Here is a 26,151-nt window from a genome sequence, read left to right as displayed (position 1 = left end):
TTTAAATCGAAAGGAACAATAATCGGCCCTCAGCTACCACTCCGATTTCAGAAGGTCGACATTGAACAGGCACCAGCAGCCAGATTTTTGGGAATTATATTCCATGAAAATACGTCCTGGTAACTACACGTAGATGTTCTTAGAAAAAAATATCGCTCGTGCTATCACTGTGCCAAACAATTTGCGATATTTGCTACCAATCAATTTGAAGCGTAATATTCACAACGCGCTTATACATTCTCGATTAACTTAATATTTCCTGGTTTGGTCAACCACTACACAAACTAACTTAAGATCAATTCGAACCCCCCAAACCACGCACTGCGCGCGATAGGTAACTTAGAACGTACTGGTACCACTAAACCATACAATAATAAATATAAGATATTAACAGCATCCAAACTTCACACTTACAAATTATTCCTTGAAATTTCACGGCAATTACGGGACGACAAGTGTACCTTCCAAAGCAAATATCATGGCAGAATGACAAGCTATAACCTCAGAAAAACTCCGATAGGAAAACCACGCTGCAGAACAAGGTACGGTGATCAAAAACTAGCAGTTAAACTTCCTAACCTTCTAAACGACTAACCCTTGGTAGTGGACCTGCCAATTTCAGGGATTTCAAAGCAAAGCTATGAGACGGTAAAAGAATTGCTACTATCCGAAGACTAATAGAAATGCTCCACTACAAGTATAAAAAAAATACGTACATGTTTTTGTTTTTGTGCTTCAAATGCTTAGTAAACTGTGTAAGATTTAACCTTTTTCTTTCTTTGAATTATGTACTCAAGTGTTGGAAAATGTGTGCTGCTTTAATTTCATGTGTGCTCTCCTGAAAGCCTTCCACTGCCATTTAGCAGCCAATGTACGGGTGGCCCGGCCTTGTCAGGCAAATGTTTGCCTGTAGCCGTGTCCCATGAGACAATATATGTATTGTCTTAAATAAATCAATAAAGAAAGAAAGACATATATAGAGGCACATATACAAACATGCGCACGAGCGCACACGTAAGGAGTAGGACTCCCCCCCCCCCCACACACACACCGAAATTAAATCCTGTTACGCCCGTGGCTCGAACAGCTCAAAAGTTCGTGTGCATACGCGCATTACCTTGCAACAAAAATCACTGACATGTTTTTCAGCATACATATAAAGTTTTCTCGCGGAGGCTGGAACGAAAGAAATGTTTTAATGGGTGTTTCCAGAAAACTTCCCACACGTGTGGTAGACACTTATGCGAGCAAACTTTGGCTGCCGAAACTTGACGTATAATAATCCCTGCTTCAGAATAATAATCGTCACCAAGAGAACTATCGTGCCTCCAGTTATGTCAGTGACCGTTAACCGTGACCGTCGTTCACAGCTGCTGCACGTTTTCAATATATGCGGTACAGAAACGTAGATTTAAAGGCATTTCAGATGTTCACTTGCGCACATGTTACGCAAAGATTATTTTAACGATTCATACTGCAAACTTAACGGCTGCTTCGTAGCAGCAAATTTACAAGGGTAGTGAGATTCAAGATGCACGAGCTACTAGATCAAATTTATTTCCTACATGGGTATGGATGAGCAATGGCTGGTGGCAGCAGGGGATGAGTGATGGTTGTTGGAGCCTTGGGGCGCAGAATTCAAAGCCACTAGAAAGGCAACACGTTATTAAGGGTAACAAGAGGCCATTTTTATTGCACTAATTACGTAAGATGGCACATTGCTTAGTATAATATGACAACACATTTCTGTTTATCTCTTCATACTACTCAGGTTAATTTACTATAACACAGCGTTTATTAAACTTACAAAAAGAATTTACATTCCTCATGTCGACTAAGGCAGATCGAACAAGCAAGATATTGCGGGTGGTAAATGCTGAAGCTATCACAGCTGTCTTATCAGCAGGAGCGCACGATGTTTTCGCTAACTACAAAACAATGAACACCAGTACATCAATCGACTTTACATGAAAAATCAGAACGCCGACAAAAAACTAGAAAGAAACAGAGAGGAGAAAAGCCAGGGTGCAGTGGGCAAATTGCACCTGCTAGTATTTACTCTGTTTTGAACACACTGTTCCAGAGCCGCATAGTCGGAATAATCGTACAAGCAACACAGCGAATTGAGCGAGTTGGTAAGTTTACATTTTTGGCGTAAATATGCAGCGTGAGGGAGGAGCAGCCATTGTTTCGATGATAGACACGCAGTTTGGTACAATAAGGCCAAAGATTTATTATATTTCGCTTGGCTCTGGTGCAATAAGGTTTCATACCTACATGCTGATCACTTGCTGAGCCAAGTAAAAAAAAAAGAAGCTGTCATCTGAAGATGTGGGATATAAGGGCACAGGCATCACTACCATTTACGTGAATGAGCACTTAACACGACAAATCAAGCAACTTCTTGGTGCTGCCCTTGCAGAAAAGAAAAAGGCCGGATGGAAATACGTCTGGGTCAGCTCGGGTAAAATTTTGGCACGGAAAGATGAACAGACCGATGCCATTCGAATTGCAAACAAAGAAGATATCGCCCGCATCAAATAATCTTAGACGTCGTTGTGTTGGTTTGGGCTTTTCTTTTAATTAGTATGATGCTCAACTCAGCCTCTTTCATTACTGAATCGTCCACACTAAAATCAAATCTTCGATATTTACACCCATGTTTTTCCTTATTACACCTAAATGTCCGTAGCATAAGGAACAAACAAGATGAGCTGGACATTTGGCTAAAGTCCCTGCAAATTAAGTTTGACGCTTTCATGTTCGCAGAAACATGGTTAAGCAAAGATGAGCCTTCTCCTTGTTTTACTGTTTACATGCCAATACGATTAGACAGAACTGGTAGAGGTGGTGGCCTGATTATTTATCTACGTCGAAAGTATGCATATCATATTGTTGATGAGTGCACAGTTATGAATAGGGATATAGAATGCCTAACGGTGGAAACCCGCCGTGGTTGCTCGGTGGCTATGGTCTTGGGCTGCTGAGCACGAGGTCACGGGATCGAATCCCGGCCACGGCGGCCGCATTTCGATGGGGGCGAAATGCGAAAACACCCGTGTGCTTAGATTTAGGTGCACGTTAAAGAACCCCAGGTGGTCAAAATTTCCGGAGTCCTCCACTACGGCGTGCCTCATAATCAGAAAGTGGTTTTGGCACGTAAAACCCCAAATATTATTATTATTATTAACGGTGGAAACCAGCACGTTTTTAATTGCTGATCTGTACAGACCACCGACTGGATACAAGCGGCATTTCATACAGCATTTAGAAAATGTAATAATCTATTGTATTAATACTAATAAGCAGTTCTTTCTCTTGGGAGATGTCAACATTGACACGTTGGCCGACGACTCTTCTGCGCGCAACTTGATGAGTCCTCTTATCCTCTTATGGGTGCGAAAATGCAATTTCTATGCCAACCCGAATTACTTCACAAAGTTCTACTTCTATAGATATATGTGTTTCAAACCTGAATGCATTAGATTTCAAAGCAGGGGCATTATCGTGCGACATCAGTGACCATCTGCCTATATTCTTTGCCACACAACACACCCTAACCACGAACTATAAACGCAGCAGGCTTGAACATAGGGTGGTGAATGACTCCTAGTTAAGCTGTTCGTTAAGCTGTTCGTTACGCTGTTGAGCGGGCTGACTGGTCAAATGTGTACTTACAGCAGGATGCAAGTTCTGCGTATGACGTTTTTCTTCGGGTCTTTCTTAGTTGCTACAGTGATGCATTTCCACTGAGAGAGTATAAGAAATGCAATCGGAAATTAAAAAGCCCTGGATTGACACCGCCCTACTAAAATGCATCAAGAAGAAAAATAATATGTTCCACAAATTCATAAAATGCAAGGACGGTGACTTGTTCAAAGAATTTTTAAAATATCGCAATGAATTAAACGCTGATATAAAGAAAGTCAAACTTGCATATTATGAAGCAATGTTCGCTAAAATAAGAACGGATCTGGCAAAGATCTGGAGACAGGTAAATTACCTTACTGGCAGAAACCCATCACCCGTTAAGGCTGACCAAATAGTAATCAATGACTCTATAGGCGGCACGACGCTAGCAGATGAAATTAACGAGTATTTCATTATTGCAGCTGTACCCAAGCCATCTATTCAACAAGGTGGGCTCTACTGGCCTTCTCGGCGAGTAAACTCATTTGTTTTGGATGCCGTTACCGGAAGAGAAATCAATGGTCTTATAATACGCTTAAAAAATAATGTCGCAAGTGGGTATGATGCAATTAAAGTTGAACCTGTACAGCGAGTGTCATTAATTATCAGCCCTGTCCTAGCCTATCTCATTAGTCTCACATTTTCTACTGGAGTCTTCCCAGATAAATTAAATCTGGCCAAAGTAATTCCAACACACAAAGGAGGTAGAATTGACGATATTACGAATTACCGGCCAATCTCAGTGCTACCGGTGTTTTCAAAGATTTACGAATCGTCAATCAATAACAGGCTGTCAAAATATCTAACCAAGTATCATATTATATCACCCTCACAGTATGGTTTTCAGAAAAATAAGACAACTCAGGACGCTCTTCTTGCCGTCAAGCAGCAAATAATCAGAAATTTTGAAGATCAGCTCTTTACATTAGGAGTGTTTCTCGATCTGCGCAAAGCTTTTGATTCCGTTGACCACGACATCTTAGCTATAAAATTAGATTGCTATGGAATTCGTGGTATCACATTGGACTTTAGCAAGAGCTACTTATCGTTTCGGCGTCTGTTTGTTAAAATAGACTGTGGTTCTTCAAAACATCTTTACATTAAACTACGTGTCCCGCAAGGTTCGATATTAGGCCCGTTACTTTTCCTCTTATATGTGAATGACATTGCGGAACTACAAGGAACACCCACAATAACCATGTTTGCAGATGACACTAGCTTATTCTTTACAAGTACAACACTGCATGACATTGAACAATCGGCCAATCTGTATTTAAATGATTCATCCACATGGTTGCAACAAAACAAACTTCAGTTGAATGCAGTAAAAACAAAGTACGTGATATTTAAGCCAATCAATAAGCATAAGAAAACGATTAACTTACAGTACAGAGGGCATAACTTAGAACAAGTAAGAGTGCAAAAGTTCCTTGGGGTATGGTTTAGTGACCCCCCTTGGACTCCTCATGTCAATCATCTGCTCTCCGAACTCGCTAAGTCTGTTGGATGTATTAGAAGAACAGCTCCTCTTTTACCTCTTTGGCTAAAGCAATCACTATATTACTCCCTCCTCTATTCTAAACTTTTGTATGGCATTCTGGTTAGGAGGACAACGACAAAAGGGAACTACGATAGGCTACAACTGCTGCAAAAACGTGTCCTCCGAATTTCTGTGAACCACACCGGCCCTATTTGTTTGTTGCCGACGCAACCACTTTTTCCTAGATTTGATGTTTTACCTGCAAATAAAGTCTATTTATGGATACTGGCACAGCGAATGTATAAACAGAAACTCCACAGTATTTACACACCTGTCTTGGCGCAATATGATATCCGTAACCCAGAACGCAGAAATAAAAAAGTCAGAACAAATTATGGAAAACAAGATTTGGAATATCAGGTAATAGACATGTTAAATAACTGTGCTTTTATTTTGGATTTCTGCCTACCCAGAAAAACGTTCAAACGTGAACTGCGGGCAGTCTTGTTTTCTGTCGATTTTGTTTTCCGGTGAAATTGTTATGTTACAATGACAAATGTAAACTTCCGTTTCAGTTGTTGACTTTCTTTTAAGTAATTTATTCGAAGCATATTACTAGAGCTCAACCCAGCTCCTCAGGTGCGGTGGTGTCACCTTCAATACCACGTGACACCGTGACGTCACGGCAGAGGAGAAACGGGGCTCCAACTCACGCCGTCGCTCGCGGCGTCGCCTTCAAGGCTGACCACGTGACACCGTGACGTCACGACAGAGGAGAAACGGGGCTCCAACTCGCGCCGTCGCTCGCGGCGTCGCGGCGGTATATAAGCAGCTGCGCTTGCCTCTGCTAGACACTCACGAGGTGAGATGCCTCCTGGAGACAGAGCTGCTCGTTGGAATGAGAAGTGAAGGGTGCGGCGTGCTACAGAGACTGTTTCTAGGTGGCTTTGCTACGGCGCAGCGACTACGCGCGCCGCATCGGACGCGGTGAGCGTCGAGCAACGCAGCGTTCGGCGCGACAACGAAATGTGCGCCTGAGCAATCACCGCACGCCTGAGCCGACGCTGACGACACCGGCTTTTCTGCGACACGAGCTCCTTAACGCTGTCGCGTTAAAATAAAGGCTAGTATGCTACGCATCCTGGGCTTACCCTTAGCTAAGCCACAGCCAGTTTTTTTCTGATATGAGTTAATCTTCAATGTGATTTTTAAAATAAACTGTCCATAGTGCTTAAGAACACCCTATTGTATAGGGTGTATGATGTATGTATGGTGTAGGCTGTATGCGTGTACTATTTGTAACGCCGCTTCTCTTTTGTTACCAGCTCTCTGCTGTAGTGCTGTAGACTGCTCCTTTTGTTACGGGGGCAGAGACCTCGTCAGGCAATCATGCCTTTAGTCTCTGCCACCCGCAGGATGATGTAATTTTCCTACAAATAAAAACTGACTGACTGACTGACTTCTCAGTGTAAAGAGATGCCATTTTTTTGAAAAATTATTAGACATCTTTTTCCAACACTGTAATCTAAATAACGAGCTGAACAGCCCAATCACTGGACGATAACTTTGCGGCTCGGGAGGTACAGTTGGCGATATCTTTTTTCCGCAGACAATTGAAGCCTTTGACCACCCCATTGCGGTCATGGACGCCAACAACGACAGTATCTTGGAGTGCCTCTCTGCGCGCAGAGTAGATATTGATCCGAGGAAGAAAACTGCTACATACATTTGGTCACTGGCCGGAGATGACGGGAAAGGAAGGTATGTAATATCAGGTTCCTTAAACACTTTACTTGCCAAGAAACTTTCGCATAACTCTTTGGGAGTGGTTGGCTTTACGCCTAAAGCAGGCGCTGGTTGAAGGGCAGCCTATTCGCACAGCTGCCACTGGAGCTAGAGCAGCGGCAGACGCAATTTGAAATGATACTGAGCTCGAATATAGCAAGAGGAAGCGAGGTGTCTGAAAGAGCAACGGAACTGTTACGTAAAAACCTCCTGACGATATGCCATGTGCGCGGATTCACCCGTTCTCGAAAAAAAATCAGTGCTAGTAGACGCTAGTATCAGTAGTTTCCACAGTTCAGAGAAAAATCGGCGCCATTTTCCGCTTAGTAAAGCAGGCGGCGCCTAAGTACTGCTTTCATGAAGGGTACTTGCAATTTTAATAATAAGATTGTGCGATGACAAACGAAGAAAAAACACAGAGAAAATAAACAACCGATTATGCATTTCCTTGGTTGCAGTTGTGTAGATTGGCCAAACTAACCGTTACCTCGGTATGTGGGGGAAAGAGTATTTATCATTCCTTAACTCTTCAGAAAGCGCGCACTTACCCGCCCCTTTAGGTCAGAAAAGCTGCAGTCTCATCCCGCCTATCTCTTTATTCTTTTGTGAGGGATCACGACAACGCCAACGTCAAGCAAAGGACCAGGCAGGATTCCGTAAACGCTACTCAACCATAAACCATATTCACACTATCAATCAGGTGGTAGAGAAATGTGCGGAATATAACCAAGCCTTCTATACAGCTTTCATTGATTACGAGAGAGCGTTTGATTCAGTCGAGAACTCAGCAGTCATGGAGGCATTGCGGAACCAGGGTGTAGATGAGCCGTATGTAAAAATACTGAAATATATATTGCGGCTCCACAGGCACCGTAGTCCACCATAAAGAAAGCAACAAAATCCCAATAAAGAAAGGCGTCAGGCAGGGAGATACGATCTCTCCAATGCTACTCACAGCGTGTTTACAGGAGGTATTCAGAAACCTGGATTAGGAAGAATTGGGGATAAAAGTTCATGGAGAATACCTTAGTAACTTGCGATTCGCTGATGATATTGCCTTGCTGAGTAACTCAGCGGACCAATTGCAATGCATGCTCACTGACCTGGATAGGCAAAGCAGAAGAGTGGGTCTAAACATTATTCTGCAGAAAACTAAAGTAATGTCTAACAGTCTCGGAAGAGAACAGCAGTTTACGATAGGTAGTGAGGCACTGGAAGTGGTAAGGGAATACATCTACTTAGGGCAGGTAGTGACGGCAGATCCGGATCATGGGAACGAAATAATCAGAAGAATAAGAATGGGCTGGGGTGTGTTTGGCAGGCATTCTCATATCATGAACAGCAGGTTGCCATTATCCCGCAAGAGAAAAGTGTATAATAGCTGTGTCTCACCAGCACTCACCTACGTGGCAGAAACCTGGAGGCTTACGAAAAGGGTTGTACTCAAAGTGAGGACGACGCAACGAGCTATGGAAAGAAGAATGATAGGTGTAACGTTAAGGGATAAGAAAAGAGTAGATTGGGTGAGGGAACAAACGCTAGTTAATGACATCTTAGTTGAAATCAAGAAAAAGAAATAGGCATGGGCAGGACATGTAATGAGGAGAAAAGATGACCGATGGTCATTAAAGGTTACGGACTGGATTCCAAGGGAAGGGAAGCGTAGCAGGGGGCGGCAGAACGTTAGGCGGGCGGATGAGATTAAGAAGTTTGCAGGCACGGCATGGCCACCATTAGTACATGACCGGGGTTGTTGGAGAAGTATGGCAGAGCCCTTTGCCCTGCAGTGGGCGTAACCAGGTTGATGATGATGATGATGATGATGATGATGATGACGACGACGACGACGACAACAACGCCTTCGTGCGAATAGTTATTCAGATGCGACACCCAAACACGCTGCCAGAGCACACTGTATCGTCGTGTGATATGAACGCCAGAAATGTCCATGGATATTTACAAGAAACTGGAACCTATTTTAGCATTTTAGAAAGGAAGGTACTTCTAATTGCAACGCCTAGCGCGCGTGAATAGTGGGCGCCTGCGTAAGGATCTCGTTGATGTACTATTACCAACGCCGGTGTACAAGGCTCTTTACTGTGAAAGTCTAGCACGCCATGTTTATAATAAACGTAGGGAAACGACAAAAAATGGAGACGTACAAAAGCACAGTTCGCAATAGGGGATCCGAAAATTTAGTTGTGGGAGTTCATAGTGTTTTTCTTCTCTCTTTTTATTGTTTAACCAGGGTAGGACATTAAGTGTTATGATAGCAAGAGCTTGGTGGCACAACCCACCGCCCCGTTCCAAAGGGGATGCTCATAACATCCATCCAACCATCCACCGTCTGTTCACTTCTTGATGTTTCCTCGGTTACTGCTTTTCACAGGCTAACGAATGTTAAGCGTTCTCTGACGAAGCACGACGCGCCTGCCTGTATCAGAAGCTACTCGAACGTTATCGATAGTTCTATATGTTCGCTGCAGACACCAAGTATGTTTGTAATGTTATTGTATGTGCGACGCCAATCGTGTTCTGCTTTCTGGAAGCCACGCCCGCACCAGCGATTACACTGCAGGGATCCTTCGACGAGTCATGTGTAAAAGCCGAAGCGCTTGGCCCACAAATCTGATTTTCGACGATTACAGACTCGGCTCGCCGATGTGGTGGTGCTTGAGTGTTACTTGTTTCGCTGAGCACAAGTTGGCCCAATAAGTTTGTAACTTTTAATTTCGACAAGAGAGAGAGAGAATAAACTTGATGCAAAAAAAGCACACCTGCGTAGGGGACTCTTCCATTCTGCAAGGGGTGGATATGTGTTTGAAGTTTTCAATATATTACGGTTTCCTCGTGAAAGTCTTCTGCGTTACAGGATGTGCTTGCAGGTTGACAGTATCAAAGTTTCGACAATGTGTCGTTCTTCGCAGTTACTACCACGTGACAGTATAAATCGTACTACAAAGCCAATTCTTTCTGAACAATCAGCGGCGCAACCGGTGGAAGTGCTTTGTGTGCAGCAGAGACTCAGCCACACCGCCGTGAGCACCCTATAATTCCCAACAAAATTTTTTGCCGTATTATGTTGCGAATTCAAAACACTTAAGCTAGCACGCCAAAACTCCCATTAGGGTGTATCATAATAGTCGGTGAATTATTAATATTATTTCCTTCTTCGTTGAAGTTTCCCACTGCTGCTGCTGCAGCTTCTCTCTGGCACGCTGCTTTGCAAGGCAGTAGAGAGCATGTAATAACGAGCACAAAAGAAATTCATTAGATTTTTCAACCTGAACCTACTCAAATAGCGATAGCGTAGCAAACATCCGCTATGGCCAGAACAACATAAGGGCCAGACAATGAAATCTTCCTTACCTCAGTAAGGAAGCCTTCATTGCAGTGAGGCTACCTTATGTCACTCTGAAAGGTTCCTTACTGAGGCGCCCTCGGTGAAGGCTTCCTTGGTGCTTCCTTGGTACTTCCTCAGCATAAGAAGCCAAACAATGAAACCTTCCTTACCTCACTAAGGAAGCCTTCATTGGGGTGAGGCTACCTTATGTCACTCTGAAAGCTTCTTTACTGAGGGGCCCTCGGTGAAGGCTTCCTTGGTGCTTCCTCAGCATAAGGTAGCTCCAAAGCTACCTTCATGCGTCCTTACGCTGCTCCTGGCCCTGAACGAGCGCTTCACCTCACTGCTTAACCACATGGCATTCGCTTGCGCATGCGCACTGTCGCCCACCTGCGGAGAAGCGCGAGCACGGTACGTCTTGCCAGGCATGTTCGTTTCAGTCACGCGTGCGGCATGCAAGCATTGCTAGGCGTTGCTAGGCGTTGCAAGACGCCGGCGTGCCAGCGTTGCTGGAGCACATCAAGTTTTGCACTGTAATGCGCAACTTTTTTTTAACTTTAGTAAACGAAACTAGAAGAAAGCGTCCACGCTTCTCTATATTAGCTATTCAATTTAAAGATTGTGCGACGATACAACATTTTTTAATAGAATAATGGTATTCGCGGAAAGATTTGAAGAGATAATCTCGAACCCAGGCACGCGGCAACCGCTCCTTAGGTGAGGACGGGTGAAGGGAGCTTTCAGAGTATGCTTGCTTCCTCCATCGGTCCTTCGCTCTAAGGAGGCCTCACGTATGGTTAGGAAGCGCTCGAAGGAAAGGAACTAGGGGTGTGCGAATATTCGGAATTTCGAATACGAATCGAATATTTTCCATATTCGAAGCGTATTCCATTCGAGAAATGCATGTTCGGAAATTCACGAATATCCGAGGACGGCCGAATAACGGTGGAAACGGCGAATATTCGGATAGACTGCGAATAATTGACCAATTAACCAATTGTATGCTTGCTCCGCATTCTCCTAAGAACATGTTTATTAACTGAGAATTTCGCATGATCCGCTCATTATCTGTATGCTCTGTTTCAGTCTATCTGCTTCAGGCATTTGAGACATGATCAGTTTCGGTTTCTTTTTCACCAAGCTTTATAATTCCAATTATTTTTGGAATGCCCCATTGCCTTGAAGGTTGCAAAGGCAACTCAGGGTTTGCTAACATTGATTCAAAATGTATCAAGGCTCTTTGTGCGGAGTGGAAATTTGATGAAGTGGCCAGCCTAGGCATGTTTCTTGATCCGCGCTTTATGGCCACAGTTCATCAGGCATCTGTTCAGATTATCTGGCTGAAAAACCTTGTGACAAGGGAGCTCCAGGAAGCCGTCGTGGAACACCGTGGGGACACCGCCATGCCATCGTCGACTTCGTGTCCACTGGTGGCATCGAGTGTATGGAATGCTTTTGACGATCTAGTGATGAACAAAGAGAAGACACATTTGGCATCTGCCCCTGAGGGGGAAGTTACAGACTACGCGCAAAAGCCTCTTCTGGAAAGGGGCATGAATCCTTGTGAGTGGTGGCAGCCCATTGGCCGCTTCAGGTACCCGCTTTTAAGTGCACTCGCCCGGAAGTACTTGGCGATCCCTGCCACTTCAGTTCCTAGTGAGTCTTTTCTACCGGTAGAAATGTGACAGTGCATAGAGAGCGTTTATTTTCTAGCCATATTGAGCAGTTAATTTTCCTTCACTACAATCTGTAACAAGCGTTTTACCTGACTGAGGGCATTACCTGAGTCCATTATCTATAATTGAGTACCTCTTTAATTTGAAGCAACCTTGTAGAATGCAATCTTATTTTTAAAAGGGTAATAAAGCTATTGTTACCTCTCTTGCAATTTTTTAATACTACACATGTATTCGATATTCGATTCGATATTCGAAGAGAGTTCTTCGCCTTATTCGTATTCGATTCGTAATCGAAAATTTCAATATTCGCACACACCTAAAAGGAACGTTTTATTGTTTGGACCAAACTACCTTCATGCGTCCTTACGCCGCTCCTGGCCCTGAACGAGCGCTTCGCCTCACTGCTTAACCACGTGACGTTTGCTTGCGCGTGCGTGCTGTCGCCCACCTTCGGAGAAGCGCGAGCACGGTACGTTTTGCCAGGCACGTTCGTTTCAGTCACGCGTGCTGCATGGAAGCGTTGCTAGGCGTTGCACGACGCCGGCGTACCAGCGTTGCTGGATCAAATCAAGTTTTGCACCGTAATACGCTACTTCTTTAGGTTTAATAAACAAAACTAGAAAATAGCGTCCACGCTTCTCTATATTAGCTCATCAACTTAAAGATTGTGTGACGATACAACCTTTTTTATTGAATAGTGGTGTTCTGGTGTTCGCCTAAAGCTTTTAAGAGATAATCTCGAACCCAGGCATGGCGGCAACCGCTCCTTACGTGAGGACGGGTGAAGGGAGCTTTCAGAGTATGCTTGCTTCCTCCATCGGTCCTTCGCTGTAAGGAGGCCTCACGTAAGGTTAGGAAGCGCTCGAAGGAAAGGAACGTTTCATTGTTTGGGCCTAAGTGTCTCATAGTTGAAGCGCAGAATTTTCGGACAAAGACGAAATACACAAACTGAAACGAAGGTGCGCTAATTTCCAGCCGATCCTAACTGCCAGACACTTTGAGCAAATGAATGGAATAACGCAAAGAAAATTAGAATCAAACCAATCAAATTGCGGAGATAACGCATGTGCAAATTCTGCGCTGTGAAACTAAGAGTTACTTACTGCCAACCAGCCCGATCGAAGCTTTGCTCATATAAAGCTATCAGGCGACGAAGCGAAGAGATGTTTAAGGATTATTAATTGTTAGATTTGTTTGATACCTGGAAGCGACAAAGGAAAGCGAAATGAAAGTGGACGAATACAACTGCCGCAGCTGACAGCCGAGCCGAGATGTCCCGCACTATTCGTGCTTTGCTCTGGCATTGAGCAATCGCAGCAACTCTCTCCTCTTTTGATCTCCCTCTCTCTCCTCGCGTCCACTTGTTTAGGATGTTTGTGTGTGAGCACAAAGATTAGAAGCCCTGGTAGTTTTAGCGAGCGCCACTCTAGGCGAAGTCATCACAGACATTATAGTAGACTCACGGATCGAAGCACTCATGCAGGACCTGCCAATCATACACGGAGCCCACACAGACAACATCCACAGATACCTGTATATGATCGACCCAACCGTTTTATCCACAGGTTACCCGCAGCAAACCCGTATTGCTACGAAGCGTTCGGCTGGTCGTTGTTTCCACCGTCGCTACGCACAACTCATCGGCCACTATACTCGAAAATCTCTGATTGTGACCGCTGTCGAGCACCTGAAATGACGGAATACGCATTAAATGATTTTCCAGCATAAATGCTGGAAAGACGCACACTGGATAATTCCCTAGCCAACTCTGGGAAGCAACCACTGTCGGATGATGCTATTTTTTTGGCCCATGGCCGGATACTGCAACTGCAATGCGTATAAGGAGAGAGCTGTTTAAGCTACTGCGTGACAAAAAAAAACTAGACGAACGGCTCTAGTAGCACCACCGTCTAATGTACATACATAGGCACTCAACACGTCTTTTGTCATCGACATTCATCCCAATACTATCACTCCCCTTCCCTCTTCCCCAGTGCAGAGTAGCAGGCTAGAGCACACAAGTTCTGTTCAACCTGTGTCTTGTCTGTCAATAAAATATCCCTCTAGGAGCAGACAAAACTGGCCAGCGACCCCTCGTATATGTTACCTGAATGTATTAACGCTGCCATCGTTAAGGCTATCGCTCAGGTCTCCTTGATGATTTCACGTATAGCCTGTACAAGTATTAATTCATTCATTCACTCGTTCATTCCATTCATTCATTCATTCGTTCATTCCATTCATTCATTCATTCATTCATTCATTCATTCATTCAGTATTTTAGACGCTCCCGAAGGGGTATTACGTAAGGGCTGGGTTTTCGCTGAAGAGGGATAACTGTCACAATTATTCAATGTAAAAGATTGTTTGTTAGTTTTTGCATAAACGTTGACGGGAAACTGATTATAGCAATGTTGAAGGAAGTGTGTTTAAAGTCTGGCTGCGAAGGGGAAAAATAAAGCTGATAATGGCTTAGTCTGATCCCGTAGGTGAGTTACTTCTAGTGCATGGCGAGTGAAATTAGATGTATGAGCTGCATGGATAATGTGAGGCGCGCGATTAAGCGGAGAGCAAACGCACTTTTGAAAGAGAGACACAGTTCCAACGCGCCGACCAAAAGAGAAAAGTTATAAGCCAAACTTGGATTTCATGGATGAAACGTCATAGGAATGTGACGAAATAATGACTTAAGCAACATTTGTTAGCCTTTGTGTAATTGGTATTTCTTAATTCCGCCATAGAACACGGCTTCTATTCTCTTCTCTTCTTTCCTTCTTTCATTCTTTTCTCTCTTTTCTTGGGAAGGGAGGGGGCTGAGCTCGGGACGAGATGAGGCACAAGCCTACAACGAATTAAATAATGTAAGAGTATCGTAAACAAAAAGACGCGAAGGAATATGCCTGTATCTTGTTATATTCAGTTTTGTTATTCATTTCAGTTCTTTATTCCCTAGGGGGCGTTTCTGTTCATTATATATTTGGTTGTACATGCTAAATAAACGGCTTTTTACTTCGGGACGGCTGGAGTCTGGCTTCCACCTTTGCTAAACACCACATTGGCGACGAGGATTTCGTGAAGGTACCCCCAGCCCCGCTGCGCCGTCCGTATCCGCCCACCGTGAGCTTCACCGGGCTTGCTCCGCCACCGTTTTTCCTTCCGACGCCCGGCCGTCCGTCATTGCCATGGGAGCAGTGGGAGCAGATGTTCAACGTGTACTTGCTGGCATCCGGAGCCGCCGCATTCAAGCCGGAGCAACGCAAGGCTATTCTTTTGCATTGTTTGGGGGCGGAAGGCCAGCGTATTTATCAGACGCTACATGCAAGGACCAGCGCCGCAGCACCGGCCGTGCCAAGTGCCGCAGCACTCGCCGATGACAAGTCTGTCGTGGCCCCTCCTGACGAATACGACTCTGCACTCGCCGCATTACGGAACCAATTTTCGACGTCGCGCAACGTTATCATCGATCGTCATCGCTTTCACCGCCGCAGCCAACACACAGGCGAGTCCGTTCATGACTTTGTTGCCGCTCTACGGGAGCTAGCGTCACATTGTTCGCTTGCCTCGCAAGATGATGCTCTGCGGGACTAAATCGTTACCGGCGTAGCTTCCATTCGCGTACGTGAGCGGTTACTGCTCGAGGGTTCCACACTTTCATTCGAGAATTCTGTTCGAATTGCACTTCAGTTTGAGCAGGCGGCTGAAGAGCTAAAGGAGCTCTTTGCTTCGGTCGAAGCAATTTCACTGCGGCAGCGTCGAAACCCATCGTCGCATTCTTCGAAAAAAAGGAATTCACAACCAGCAGTCACCTTAGAGCAGAATTTAACGAGGAGCGCGGGCGGCTCACGTGCGCCGCAGCGGAACCGCCCCCCTCAGTGGAACCGAGAACAGAGTAGCCGCTCCGGCTCGCCACTTTGTTTCCGATGCGGCTCGCGGAACAACATCGCGTCAGCGCCACAGTACCCAGCGCATGGCAAGACTTGTTCGTTTTGCGGTCGCAAGGGCCACTTTCAAAGGGTATGCAACCGCAAGCTAACCCAAATGCAAGGTCGAGTCCGTGAACTTGAATTTCATGAAGATGTTTCGTCATGCAGCAGTGCTGAGGAAGTTTTGACTGTGCAACGTTCCGCGCGTAGCGGAATTCATATTCAAGTGCAAGTCGCGAATGTTACTTTGACATTCCTTGTTGATTCAGGGTCGTCTGTTTCAATCCTGTCGGAGCAAGAATTCAGTCGATATTTTCAGAGCGTTCCGCTTCTGCCTGCTCCACATGTTACTCTGTTTGACTACTCTCAACGGCCGATTCCAGTGCTAGGTTGTTTCAAGGCAGACGTTCGATTTAAAGGCCGCACAGCACCGCTACGTTTTTATGTTGTTCACCGAGGCACTTCTCTGATCGGTCTTGACGGCATCAAAGCCTTGGATCTTCGCATTGAGGGTTCTGCTCTCAAGTGCTTATACACGTCCATTGCTCCGCAGCCGACTCTTGTTTACCCGCTATCCTGTTCTATTTCCACACCGTCAAGCGTGCAGCCCCATAACAAAGCTCTTCCGCCAGCCTTAGAACATGAGTTCAGTTCACTTTTCAGTCCCGAGTTGGGTCTTGCTAAGGAGTTCACGCATCGCATCAAGACACGGCAAGGCGTGCAGCCTGCAACTTCGAAGCTTCACCGTCTGCCGTATTCTCTCCGGTCACCAGTATCAAATGAGCTTCAGAGGTTGCTGAGCCTTGATATCATCGAGCAGATCGATGCTTCTGAATGGGCGTCCCCCATTGTTGTTGTTAACAAGAAAGATGGTAGCATCAGGATCTGTGTAGACCTTCGAGAGCCGAACAAAGCTTATTGTTCCAGACAGTTTCCCATTGCCCCATACAGAGGAGCTGTTTCACGCTTTGGTAGGCGCTACACACTTCTCCAAACTTGACTTGGCTTCTGCTTACCACCAGGTTCTCTTGCACCCTGACAGCAGGGATCTGACAGCTTTCATCACCCATGATGGCCTTTTCCGTTTTAAAAGAGTTTGATATGGGTTGGTTTCTGCCCCAGCGGCATTTCAGAAGATGATGGCGAAAATCCTTGACCGCTGCCCTGGCGTGTTGTTCTACATTGATGATATCATTATTTTTGGCAAGACCGCAGAACAACACCTTTCAAACTTGAAGACCGTGCTGCAAAAGATGAAGAACGCAGGTCTGAAACTGAACAACAAATGCCTTTCTAGGGCAGAAGGTCACTGCACGTGGTATCTCGCCACTTCCAGAGAAAGTAGACTCCATAGTTAACACACCAGTGCCAACTGATGTGGCCGCCCTTCGTTCGTTCCTGGGCCTCGTAGAATACTACTCCAAGTTTGTTCCACACTTGGCACAAGTGGTTGAGCCTATCAGAGTCTTACTGCGTAAAAAATGAGTCATTCATCTGGTCTGCCGAAGCAGATAGCAGTTTCCGGAGGGTCAAGGAAATGCTTTCGTCGAGTACAGTCCTCCAAATGTTCGATCCGTCATTGCCAGTAATTGTGTCGACCGACGCGTCCGACTGTGGGCTGGGAGGAGTCCTGCAGCAACAAAGTGTCCACGAGCTCCGCACAGTCGCTTTCGCATCTCGTACACTCTCACCTGAAGAGAGAAAATATTCAGTCGGTGAACGAGAAGCTCTTGCGTGCATTTGGGCGTGTGAGCGATGGCACACGTACCTGTGGGGTCGCCGTTTCACAATTCGAACAGACCACCAGGCACTGGTGTCCTTGCTGTCGTCACAAGGACATGGAAGACGCCCACTCCAAATTGCACGATGGAATGCACGACTCCTTTGGTACAATTTCACTGTTGAATACCGCAAAGGGTCCACAAACATTGTAGCAGATGCACTTTCTCAGCTACCAGCACCTACCTCGGAGGCAGAGATTGCTAAGGAGGAAGAAATTGTCTTGTTCATTGAGCCAGCCTGCGTGACAAAGGAGGAGTTCAGGCAGGCCGCCCTCGACGACAGTTGCCTGGAAACTGTGAAGTCATTCGTGCTGAGTTCCTGGCCGCCAAAGAAGTTCATACCAGAAGAGGCGAAACCATTCTACGCCATTCGGGAAGAACTTTCTGTTGTCGATGACCTGCTTCTGCGTGGAGAGCGCCTCGTTGTTCCGTCCTCCCTCACGGCTCAGATCATCGGCACCGCGCACGAGACACATCCGGGTATCACGCGCACGAAGGCGCGACTGCGTGAGCGGTTCTGGTGGCCACGAATGGATCAGCAAGTGGAAACGGCAGTAAAAAACTGCCATATCTGCCTGGAGGCAGATACGTCCACCAGAACATCACGAGCACCGTTGCAACCTGTTGAATGGCCTGAGTGACCGTGGCAAAAGCTTGGCCTAGACATTGTTGGTCCTTTGGAGCATGCAGCTTACAACAGCATATTTGCTATAACGCTTGTTGACTACCATTCTAAGTGTCCAGAGGTGTATTTTTGCAGCGAAGTGTCCACGAGCACCGTGAAAGACTTTTTAAGAAGTGTTTTTGCCCGTGAAGGCTACCCGGAAGAGATTGTTTGTGACAATGGACCTCAGTTCACTTCGCGTGAGTCCATAACTTTCCTGCAAAGCAGAGGCATCAGTCTTTCACATTCTTCGGTATACTACCCCCAAGCCAATGGGCGAATAGAACGTTTCAATCGCACATTGAAAAACTTGATTCAAGTCTCACTCCTCGAAAGACAACCACTCCGAAGAGCTGTCACAGAATACCTTGCCGTTTACCGCTGTACTCCGCACGCCACCACCGGGGTCGCCCCAACAGTACTGCTGCATGGTAGAATGCCCCGAACCAGGCTGGATATCGTGGGTTTCTCGGCACCAGTATTTGCGGAAGATTCAGCCAAGGAGTTGGCGCGACTTCGTCAAAGGGTTCGGCGTCAGCAGCAAAGCAGCAAACACTACACGGACAAAAGGAGAGCCGACGAGAAGACGAAGATAGTCGTAGGCGATTTTGTCCGCATCAAAAAACCGTCCGTTCGGTTCAAGGGAGACTGCGCCTTTTCTTCACCAACTGAGGTGATCAAGAGGAGGGGACCAGCCTCTTTCCGACTTGGAGACGGCCGTACGTGGAATGCCTCCAAGCTTTCCAGGGTTCCGGAGAGGGGCATCTGGGGACCAGGCCCACCTGTCATGCCGCAGCCGCGGTCTCCTGATGCGCTGCAGCCCTCCACGTCGCAGCTTCCTGATGCGCTGCAGCCCTCCACGTCGCAGCTTCCTGATGCGCTGCAGCCTGCCACGCCGCAGCCGCTGTCTCCCGATGTGCTGCAGCCTGCCATGCTACAGCCTCCTTCTCCCAGGACGCAGGCACTGTCTCCTGGCATACCACAGCAGCAGTCCACGAGCCCGTCGCCTGTGCGACGTCCAAAGCGGCCGACCCGAGAGCACCGGCCACCGGCCTGGCTCCAAGACTATCAGACCAATTAGTTCGCGGTCTGACATTGTGTTGTAAATATGTGTTCTGCCATTGTGTACGTAGGATGTAAATATGTGTAAATGAGTACAGTGTGCATGCTTTGGGGTTTTCGTTACTAATACTTACCAACTACCAACCACTAAAAATAAGGGAGGGAGTATGTTATATTCAGTTTCGTTATTCATTTCAGTTCTTTATTCCCCAGGGGGTGTTTCTGTTCATTATATATTTGGTTGTATATGCTAAATAAACGGCTTTTTACTTCGGGACGGCAGGAGTCTGGCTTCCACCTTCGCTAAACACCACATATCCTTTCGAGAGTGAGACAACGGAGAGCACTCAGTGTGCAGAAGTTAACTGAGCTGGAAATTGAGATTAAAGTTGAGTCCTTTCACTAAAAGGTGTAGCATATTTACGAAAGAAGTGGTACCCTGACAGCTAGCAAATACACTTCAACTGAGAGGATTTTACAGAAAACATTTAATCTAAACCTTGCGGGTTGACGGCACATCAATGGAAAATAGTTTCCTGAAACGATTTACTACGATTTTCCCCGTCCCTCATTTCACACCTAAGGACTCAAACTCTCGTATTACATTAAAACAGAGCTGTTAAAAAAAATTAGGAGGAATATTTCTTTTTGAACAAAAAAATAATGCACCGTTAAAAATGTGGAGCAATACAGACGCAAACACCAGCAACATCAGCATTCCGACCATCGCTTTCCATAGTACTACATTTAAAAATAGTGGAAGCGTAATGTACATAGAATATTGTGTAATATTATGGGCGAGCTTAATTGTATAATTATGCCACAATAGGTCAAAATTTTGCTTTTAGTGACATTACCAATATTGTTGCTTGAAGTACGGGTAATGGCGGATCTCTCGCAATCTCTATACTTCACAATTTCAACCATTCGACCAATCAACCTTTTTATGCTGCTCTTGTCGCTATAGGCCACGGAGATTCAGTGTTTGTGTAGTTCCCAGAGCTTCTCAATGCTCACTTGATGACTGAAGCTTCGCACGCTACCGTTATTGAAGACATCAGTTGTGCGGGCTGTCTTAGGAGCCACGTTGCAAGTACGCAAAATGGAGGCACATTTGATATTCGAAAATAAAGCGGGAATTTCCATATCAGAGCTCTCTGTACTTTGCTTCAAGCTTCATGGTCTGCCGGGCAATAACGATATTTCTTTACCTTTACAGAAAGAAAGTGCCTTTCTACTTCATGGCAGGTGATTCGCCGGATGTCACTCTATACACCGTCGAATCAAGTAAGCGCAGCCGCAATAATTACATTTGGTTTTATTTACATAGTCTAAGCACAACTACAACAAATGAGGGAAACAGTAGAGCAGGTGGCACGTGAAAGGTCTCTCAACTAAGTACCAACAGCGCAACGTGGCTTCCTCCATTGTCATTGCAGCGGTGTTCCTCAAATCTTTAGGTCATAATTGTGGCGAGGATTACGCGTGACGTCAAGAACACTGCCCATCCTCAACAGTGGAATCAAGCAATGCGTAATAATCAGTGTGCACGCAGCAGCAGAGCCAGCTTTTACAGGCAGTACAATTTAGTAAAAAAATATACCTGCTTAACTACATCCGATGCTCTCCACTTTCCACACAGGTGCGATGAGTCTGCCAACGAAGGAGATTCCCTATTTTGCTAATTGCTGAAGTTATAGTCAGTTGCCTAAACAAGCAATCATTGTGAACTAGTCTCTTTCGCACGAACTATCACCGACTCGAATGAACTGCATCACGAAGCCGTCAGCCAATACACGCTGTAATCTTTCGTGAGCCAGTCCTGTGCAAGTTACAGAAACAAATAGCCGATTACAAATACAATTTTTTTTCCTTAGTTTGCAATTTATTACCCTAGATTACTGCTCAATAAAAGTAAGCGGTGAACTATTAAAAAGTAATGGATTACTTTTTCATTACTTTCCTGCCTACATTTACTAACATTGAACAATTATGGGAAGTATAGCCGAGCACCTCAATAAGAACATCACCTGTTTAACGAAAGATAAATTCTGTTCCAATTCTATTGTGAACTGTGCCTTGCTCGACCTTTACAGCAAATTGACCTGTATACCAGAATATTTCGGAGGCCCCAAGAACTTTATAATAAAGGTGTCCGTTCGGGTGTATACAGCCAGTGGATCTGGAGCTTCCGGTCCGTGCTCTCGAATACTTCACGGGTTCAGATGCTGTAAAATTCACTGCCGCTCCAAGAGGCTAAGCTGTCATCAAGGTGATGAAAGATGACGAAATTATAAGACATTATCCCTGTATTATCAACACTGTCACCAGTGTCAGTCGGTAGTAGCATAATTCAGATCGTATTAAAAAAAGCCCGAGGACACCTAAGGACTACTTATGGTCGTAGGTTTCGAATGCGAAACTTTAGTGTCCGTTTGATCGCCGCTGAACAGTTGTTCGAGTTATGAACTCCTCGCGGGCAAGTAACCGCTCTGAGACGCTTGGCCAGTAAGACGCGCGGCTTCTGAGCGCGGCGTCGCAGGTTCTAAATTCACTTCAGCCAAAGCCGCTCCTTTCGAATTTATTTTGTTTTTTAATAGATCTGCATTAATTTCTCTACAACGTTTACCGAGACGCAATTAGAACGCAGGCGAGGGCTTGCGTGGACAAGGAACGCACGGTTAGTACAGGCTTGCGAGAGGGAAGGTGACGTGGCGTTGCGGCTATGCTCCTTCCCCTCACGCACCACATGGCACGCTACTGGGGCAGTCCGCTCTGCACCATAGAGGCGAGCACGTGACGTCGCGTCACAGCCAATAGGAATTGAGGTGCCGTTTTTCGCCAGTCCGGAAGACAGATGCCGGCCTCACACTCGGTGGGCCGTTTGATGCTTTCGCGGCGTTAAATTCTTATCATTGGTGCACCACACGCATCCACATAATTAACAAGTGCGGCTATTCTGGCACGTATCGCTGCAATAATCTGTAAGATTCTTCCTATAGCGGTGCAGAAATTAGAGAAGATTTAACGTGACTACATTATATGTGATTTTCAGAAAACAGTCCCGTTGAATCGGCTCGCACCCTCTACACGGACTACAAGAATTGCGCCATTGCAGAATTTTCTCACTTCGGAGAACGTAAGTACAATGCATTTTTAGCGTGTCTTGTCTTGAAAAATCTTTTTTCCTAAAAATGGAAGTTCTTACGAACACCTCCCGCAACTAGACATCACATCCCTATTTATTGTATTCCGTCATTTATTCTTATTTTTAAGCCAATCACCTGTAATTTTTACTTCACACATTCCATTTTACCGGCTCCTGTTTTGAGGTGAAGCAGAAGTTCGTACGGTGCCGGCAGTGAAAGGAGAAGGGGCAGAGTCGCATGGTTCAATCTCCCCAGCTGTACGAAAGCGTCATACGCACACACAAGCAAACGCTTAGGCGGCCGTGTATAGTGCGAGGAAGTCTAAAAGTGTCTCTATGACCCGGACGTTAGTGATGACTCGTCACGAAGAACACCCATCAAACCTTTATCTAGCATTGTCCAAGATGATCGACACACTTAAGAGTGAATAATGCTCTAAATCGGTCTGTATCTTGAGCTCTTATACAAAAACGGTGTAATTCAATCTATAACCCATAGGCTGACAGTCTTAAAGGCTGTAAGGGCGGGAATTAAATACAGATTTACACTTTTATTGTGTAAAGGTGTGATTTATAGACTGCGTTACATCAGTGTTGAATTTTAAGTGTGTAGATTGTATTACGGGGTACTTCCCATGAAAGATGTGAAAATTAACTTTTTACAGCTACGCTGTCTTTGATGTGTCAATTTTGCTCGGACTCGCTGATATCTCCAAAATATTTTCCCTTTTATTTTTGTAGACTGCGCCAGACAACTGGGGATTCACACTTTTTGCCCCTCGAATGAAGGTTGCTCGCTTGCCACAAAAGTTAACTGCTACAAACACCGTACAAAGGTCTTTTCCATAATGTGCATTCTATTTCTTCAGCTACCCTGTCTCAGCACGACGTCGCGGGATCGAATCCCGACCACGGCGGCCGCATTTCGATGGAGGCTAAATGCGAAAACACACGTGTACTTGGATTTAGGTGCCCGTTAAGGAACCCCAGGTGGTTGAAATTTCCGAAGCCCTTTACTACGGCGTGCCTCACAATCAGAAATTGGTTTTGGTACATCCAACCCATAATTTAATATTTTAATTTTTAGCTATCGCGCCACTGCCTCGCCTTTCGGTTGAAACTATACATTTCGATGATGGTAAAGTTACTGTCGATACTTCTACCAAAAGGTGAGGAACCAAAGCGAAGACCCCGTCGTGTATGTTTAAGAGCTCAGACCCTGCTATCAACGTGCTTGTTACACACCTCAGAATGAATGCGCCGGGTAACGTACCTGAAAATGGCGTGGTAAATCCTTTCTATATATTCTTTCTGTGCAAAAAAAAATGAATTTGGTTAGCTTCGTGCCAAAGAGACAAAAAAATAAATATTGGACAAACAGGAGCATGAGCGTTTTACATTTTTCAGATAAATCAACTGCCACACACACTGGCGTAGGCAGAGTGGAGAGTGTCTCAGGAATGCAAACTCCCTTCCGCCCCCTCTGCTGCTCCTCCTCACAGATCAAAATGATTCGTGTGGCGGGCTGTTAGAGTGGAGAGACACTAAGACATGATTGAAAGGGAAATGCCAAACGCCAAAGTAACTCGGGGGCCAGTGGCGCTCTCAAATAGGAGTGGGAGGCAGTGAGGACAATCCCACCCATACCCTGCACTCCAAACATCTTTGACCCCGAGCAACAAACAAATGGGTCATTGGCAGGGCGTTGACAAACCCGGGTGCAGTAAAAAGGGAACACACTAGAAGAAAATATGCAGCGAGGAAATGAGCGAAAACTGAACTTCATCTGAAGAGCCGACGACAATGGCCGTCCTCGAGTGTGCCGCTTCACTTCAGAACACCATGGTCCCTCGCCGCCCGCCGCGCTTTGTCCACAAGTCGAAATCGGTCCTCAAAGCACGAGCTGGTCAGCTGGTCATCCCACTTCTTCGCAATAGGGGTTGGAGGATAAATGGCAGGGTCATACTATGCGCACACTTGCACACCATATGCTCTACCATAGGGTATGAGGGTGCATGGCGCTGAACATTTCTTGCAGACCTAGTCATAGCATGGTAGATACATCGTGTGGGAGAGTATCATGTGCAGAAAGTTGTTTGTACGTAGCCTTCTTCATATTACGGCATCCCCTCTCGTTAGCTTGAGGTGCAGTGGAGGAAGCCTTCTCCTGCCGAGTCTGTAATGCGTCACGTTTGATAGTGTCGACTGAGTCCACCTTCGTCAGAGTCTCCCGTGGCGTAGCACAGCGCCCTGGCGGGTTAGCCCGAAGAGTATTCATGGACTGTCTTGCGTGCCGTCGTGTTCCCCAAGAAAGCCTCATGGCCCAGAGTCAAGACTATGTATATGTCCGAAAGGTCCTTGGTCCATTTGAGTGCGTCTAAAGCAGGAGCACTTATTCTTTCAAGTCCGTACTGCCTACACGCCGCTTGCGGGTCCGCTATCACCATTACTTGTTTGTTTCCCATCGCGGCTCCCACCGCGAAGACGATCGCGTCTCCTCGGCCGAGTCCGCGGCCCAGGTGGCAACCGACGCGGCGCGAGCTGTTGTCCTCTCATGTTGATCGCGCTGACTGCGCGCGCTTTCATCCCTCTGTACTTCGTGGCATCCCCGTAGCGGACATCCTCGTCGTGTTCGTACGCCTTTCTGAGCATCTTTATTCTGGCCGTTCTTCTTCTCTTATGATGCTCGGGATGCATGCAGGGCGGCAGTGCCGGGACATTTCAGTCGTTTCGGTGCTCCAGCGAAATTCTTTTCCTGCCTTTGTCGCCTTCTCCGCGGTATGCTTCTCAAAGTCTCTTGCCGTCTTCCTAAGCTTTAGTCTCTCGGGTTCACTCGTTCTCTGGGCGTCCACCAGCTCTTGCCAAGTGATGTGGAAAACCAAGCTCAGTAGGTTTCCAGCCAACGCCGTCTGAGGTAGCCCCAACGACATCTTGTACGCCTTTCCTATCAGAGCATCCAGCTTGCCAAGGCAGCTGTTTTAGAGCGCAACTCTTAGGCGCCCGCCACTGCAAGGGGCTTCGGCGTAGCCGAGCGAACGAGCGCAGCGAAGGATGAAGGCGAAGGCGGAGCGCAGCGGCAGATGAAGACGCAATTGCAAAGAGAACACGAGGACGGTGTAGCCGTACCATGAGGTGGAAAGCGGAGGAGGAGGGTATGGCAAAAGCGTGTGAAGAAAAGCGTAGTGCCGCGAAAGACGAGCTCGCCGGCTCCTCTTCCTCTTCCCAACCACATACACACACTCTCTTTGCGGCAACGTTGGCTACGAGATGGCGCCAGAGTAGCCGCGTCATCTGGGAGGTCCATCTACGGCAGCTGCTATCGCGCCACACTGGCTCTGCTTCAGACGTGCCGCACGAGACAGATTGTCTGCTCCAGCCAATATATCTCGAAATGAAGACACATATGGAGCTGTGCTCAAATTTCGGATTAGGGAGTGTAGTATTCGTCGATGAAATTTTCGATCCCCAGGTAAAGCGCACCGTACGTTACAAAACTGGTGACCAGGGCCTCCACTATCCTAAGCCTATCCTGCTCCTTACGGCGGTGTCACCGGTTCGCAACCCTCTATGATTTGGACGACCCGCGTGGCGGTCTT

The 26,151-nt window shown here is 46.2% G+C and overlaps 1 protein-coding gene, 1 long non-coding RNA gene and 1 pseudogene across 4 annotated transcripts in view; 2 read left to right on the top strand and 1 right to left on the bottom strand.

Moving 5' to 3' along the window:
- The window catches only part of LOC135900540 (uncharacterized), a 219,765-nt gene that overhangs the window by 94,057 nt on the left and 99,557 nt on the right, over positions 1–26,151 (bottom strand). The window lies entirely within an intron of this gene.
- The window catches only part of LOC135900539 (uncharacterized), a 59,271-nt gene that overhangs the window by 27,963 nt on the left and 5,157 nt on the right, over positions 1–26,151 (top strand). For all 3 annotated transcript variants that reach the window (XM_065430016.2, XM_065430018.2, XM_065430017.2), the window contains 3 exons: positions 6,780–6,931; positions 20,627–20,694; positions 22,463–22,546. In XM_065430016.2, the coding sequence (XP_065286088.1) occupies positions 6,780–6,931; positions 20,627–20,694; positions 22,463–22,546 (304 nt within the window). The remainder of the gene's footprint in view (positions 1–6,779; positions 6,932–20,626; positions 20,695–22,462; positions 22,547–26,151) is intronic.
- On the top strand, positions 13,788–18,322 carry LOC135900476 (uncharacterized; annotated as a pseudogene).

The sequence above is a fragment of the Dermacentor albipictus genome, chromosome 5 (genome assembly GCF_038994185.2).
Source record: "Dermacentor albipictus isolate Rhodes 1998 colony chromosome 5, USDA_Dalb.pri_finalv2, whole genome shotgun sequence".
Taxonomy (NCBI): Eukaryota; Metazoa; Arthropoda; class Arachnida; order Ixodida; family Ixodidae; genus Dermacentor; species Dermacentor albipictus.
Note: the sequence above shows the minus strand (reverse complement) of the source record. Positions and strands in the feature narration are given on the sequence as shown.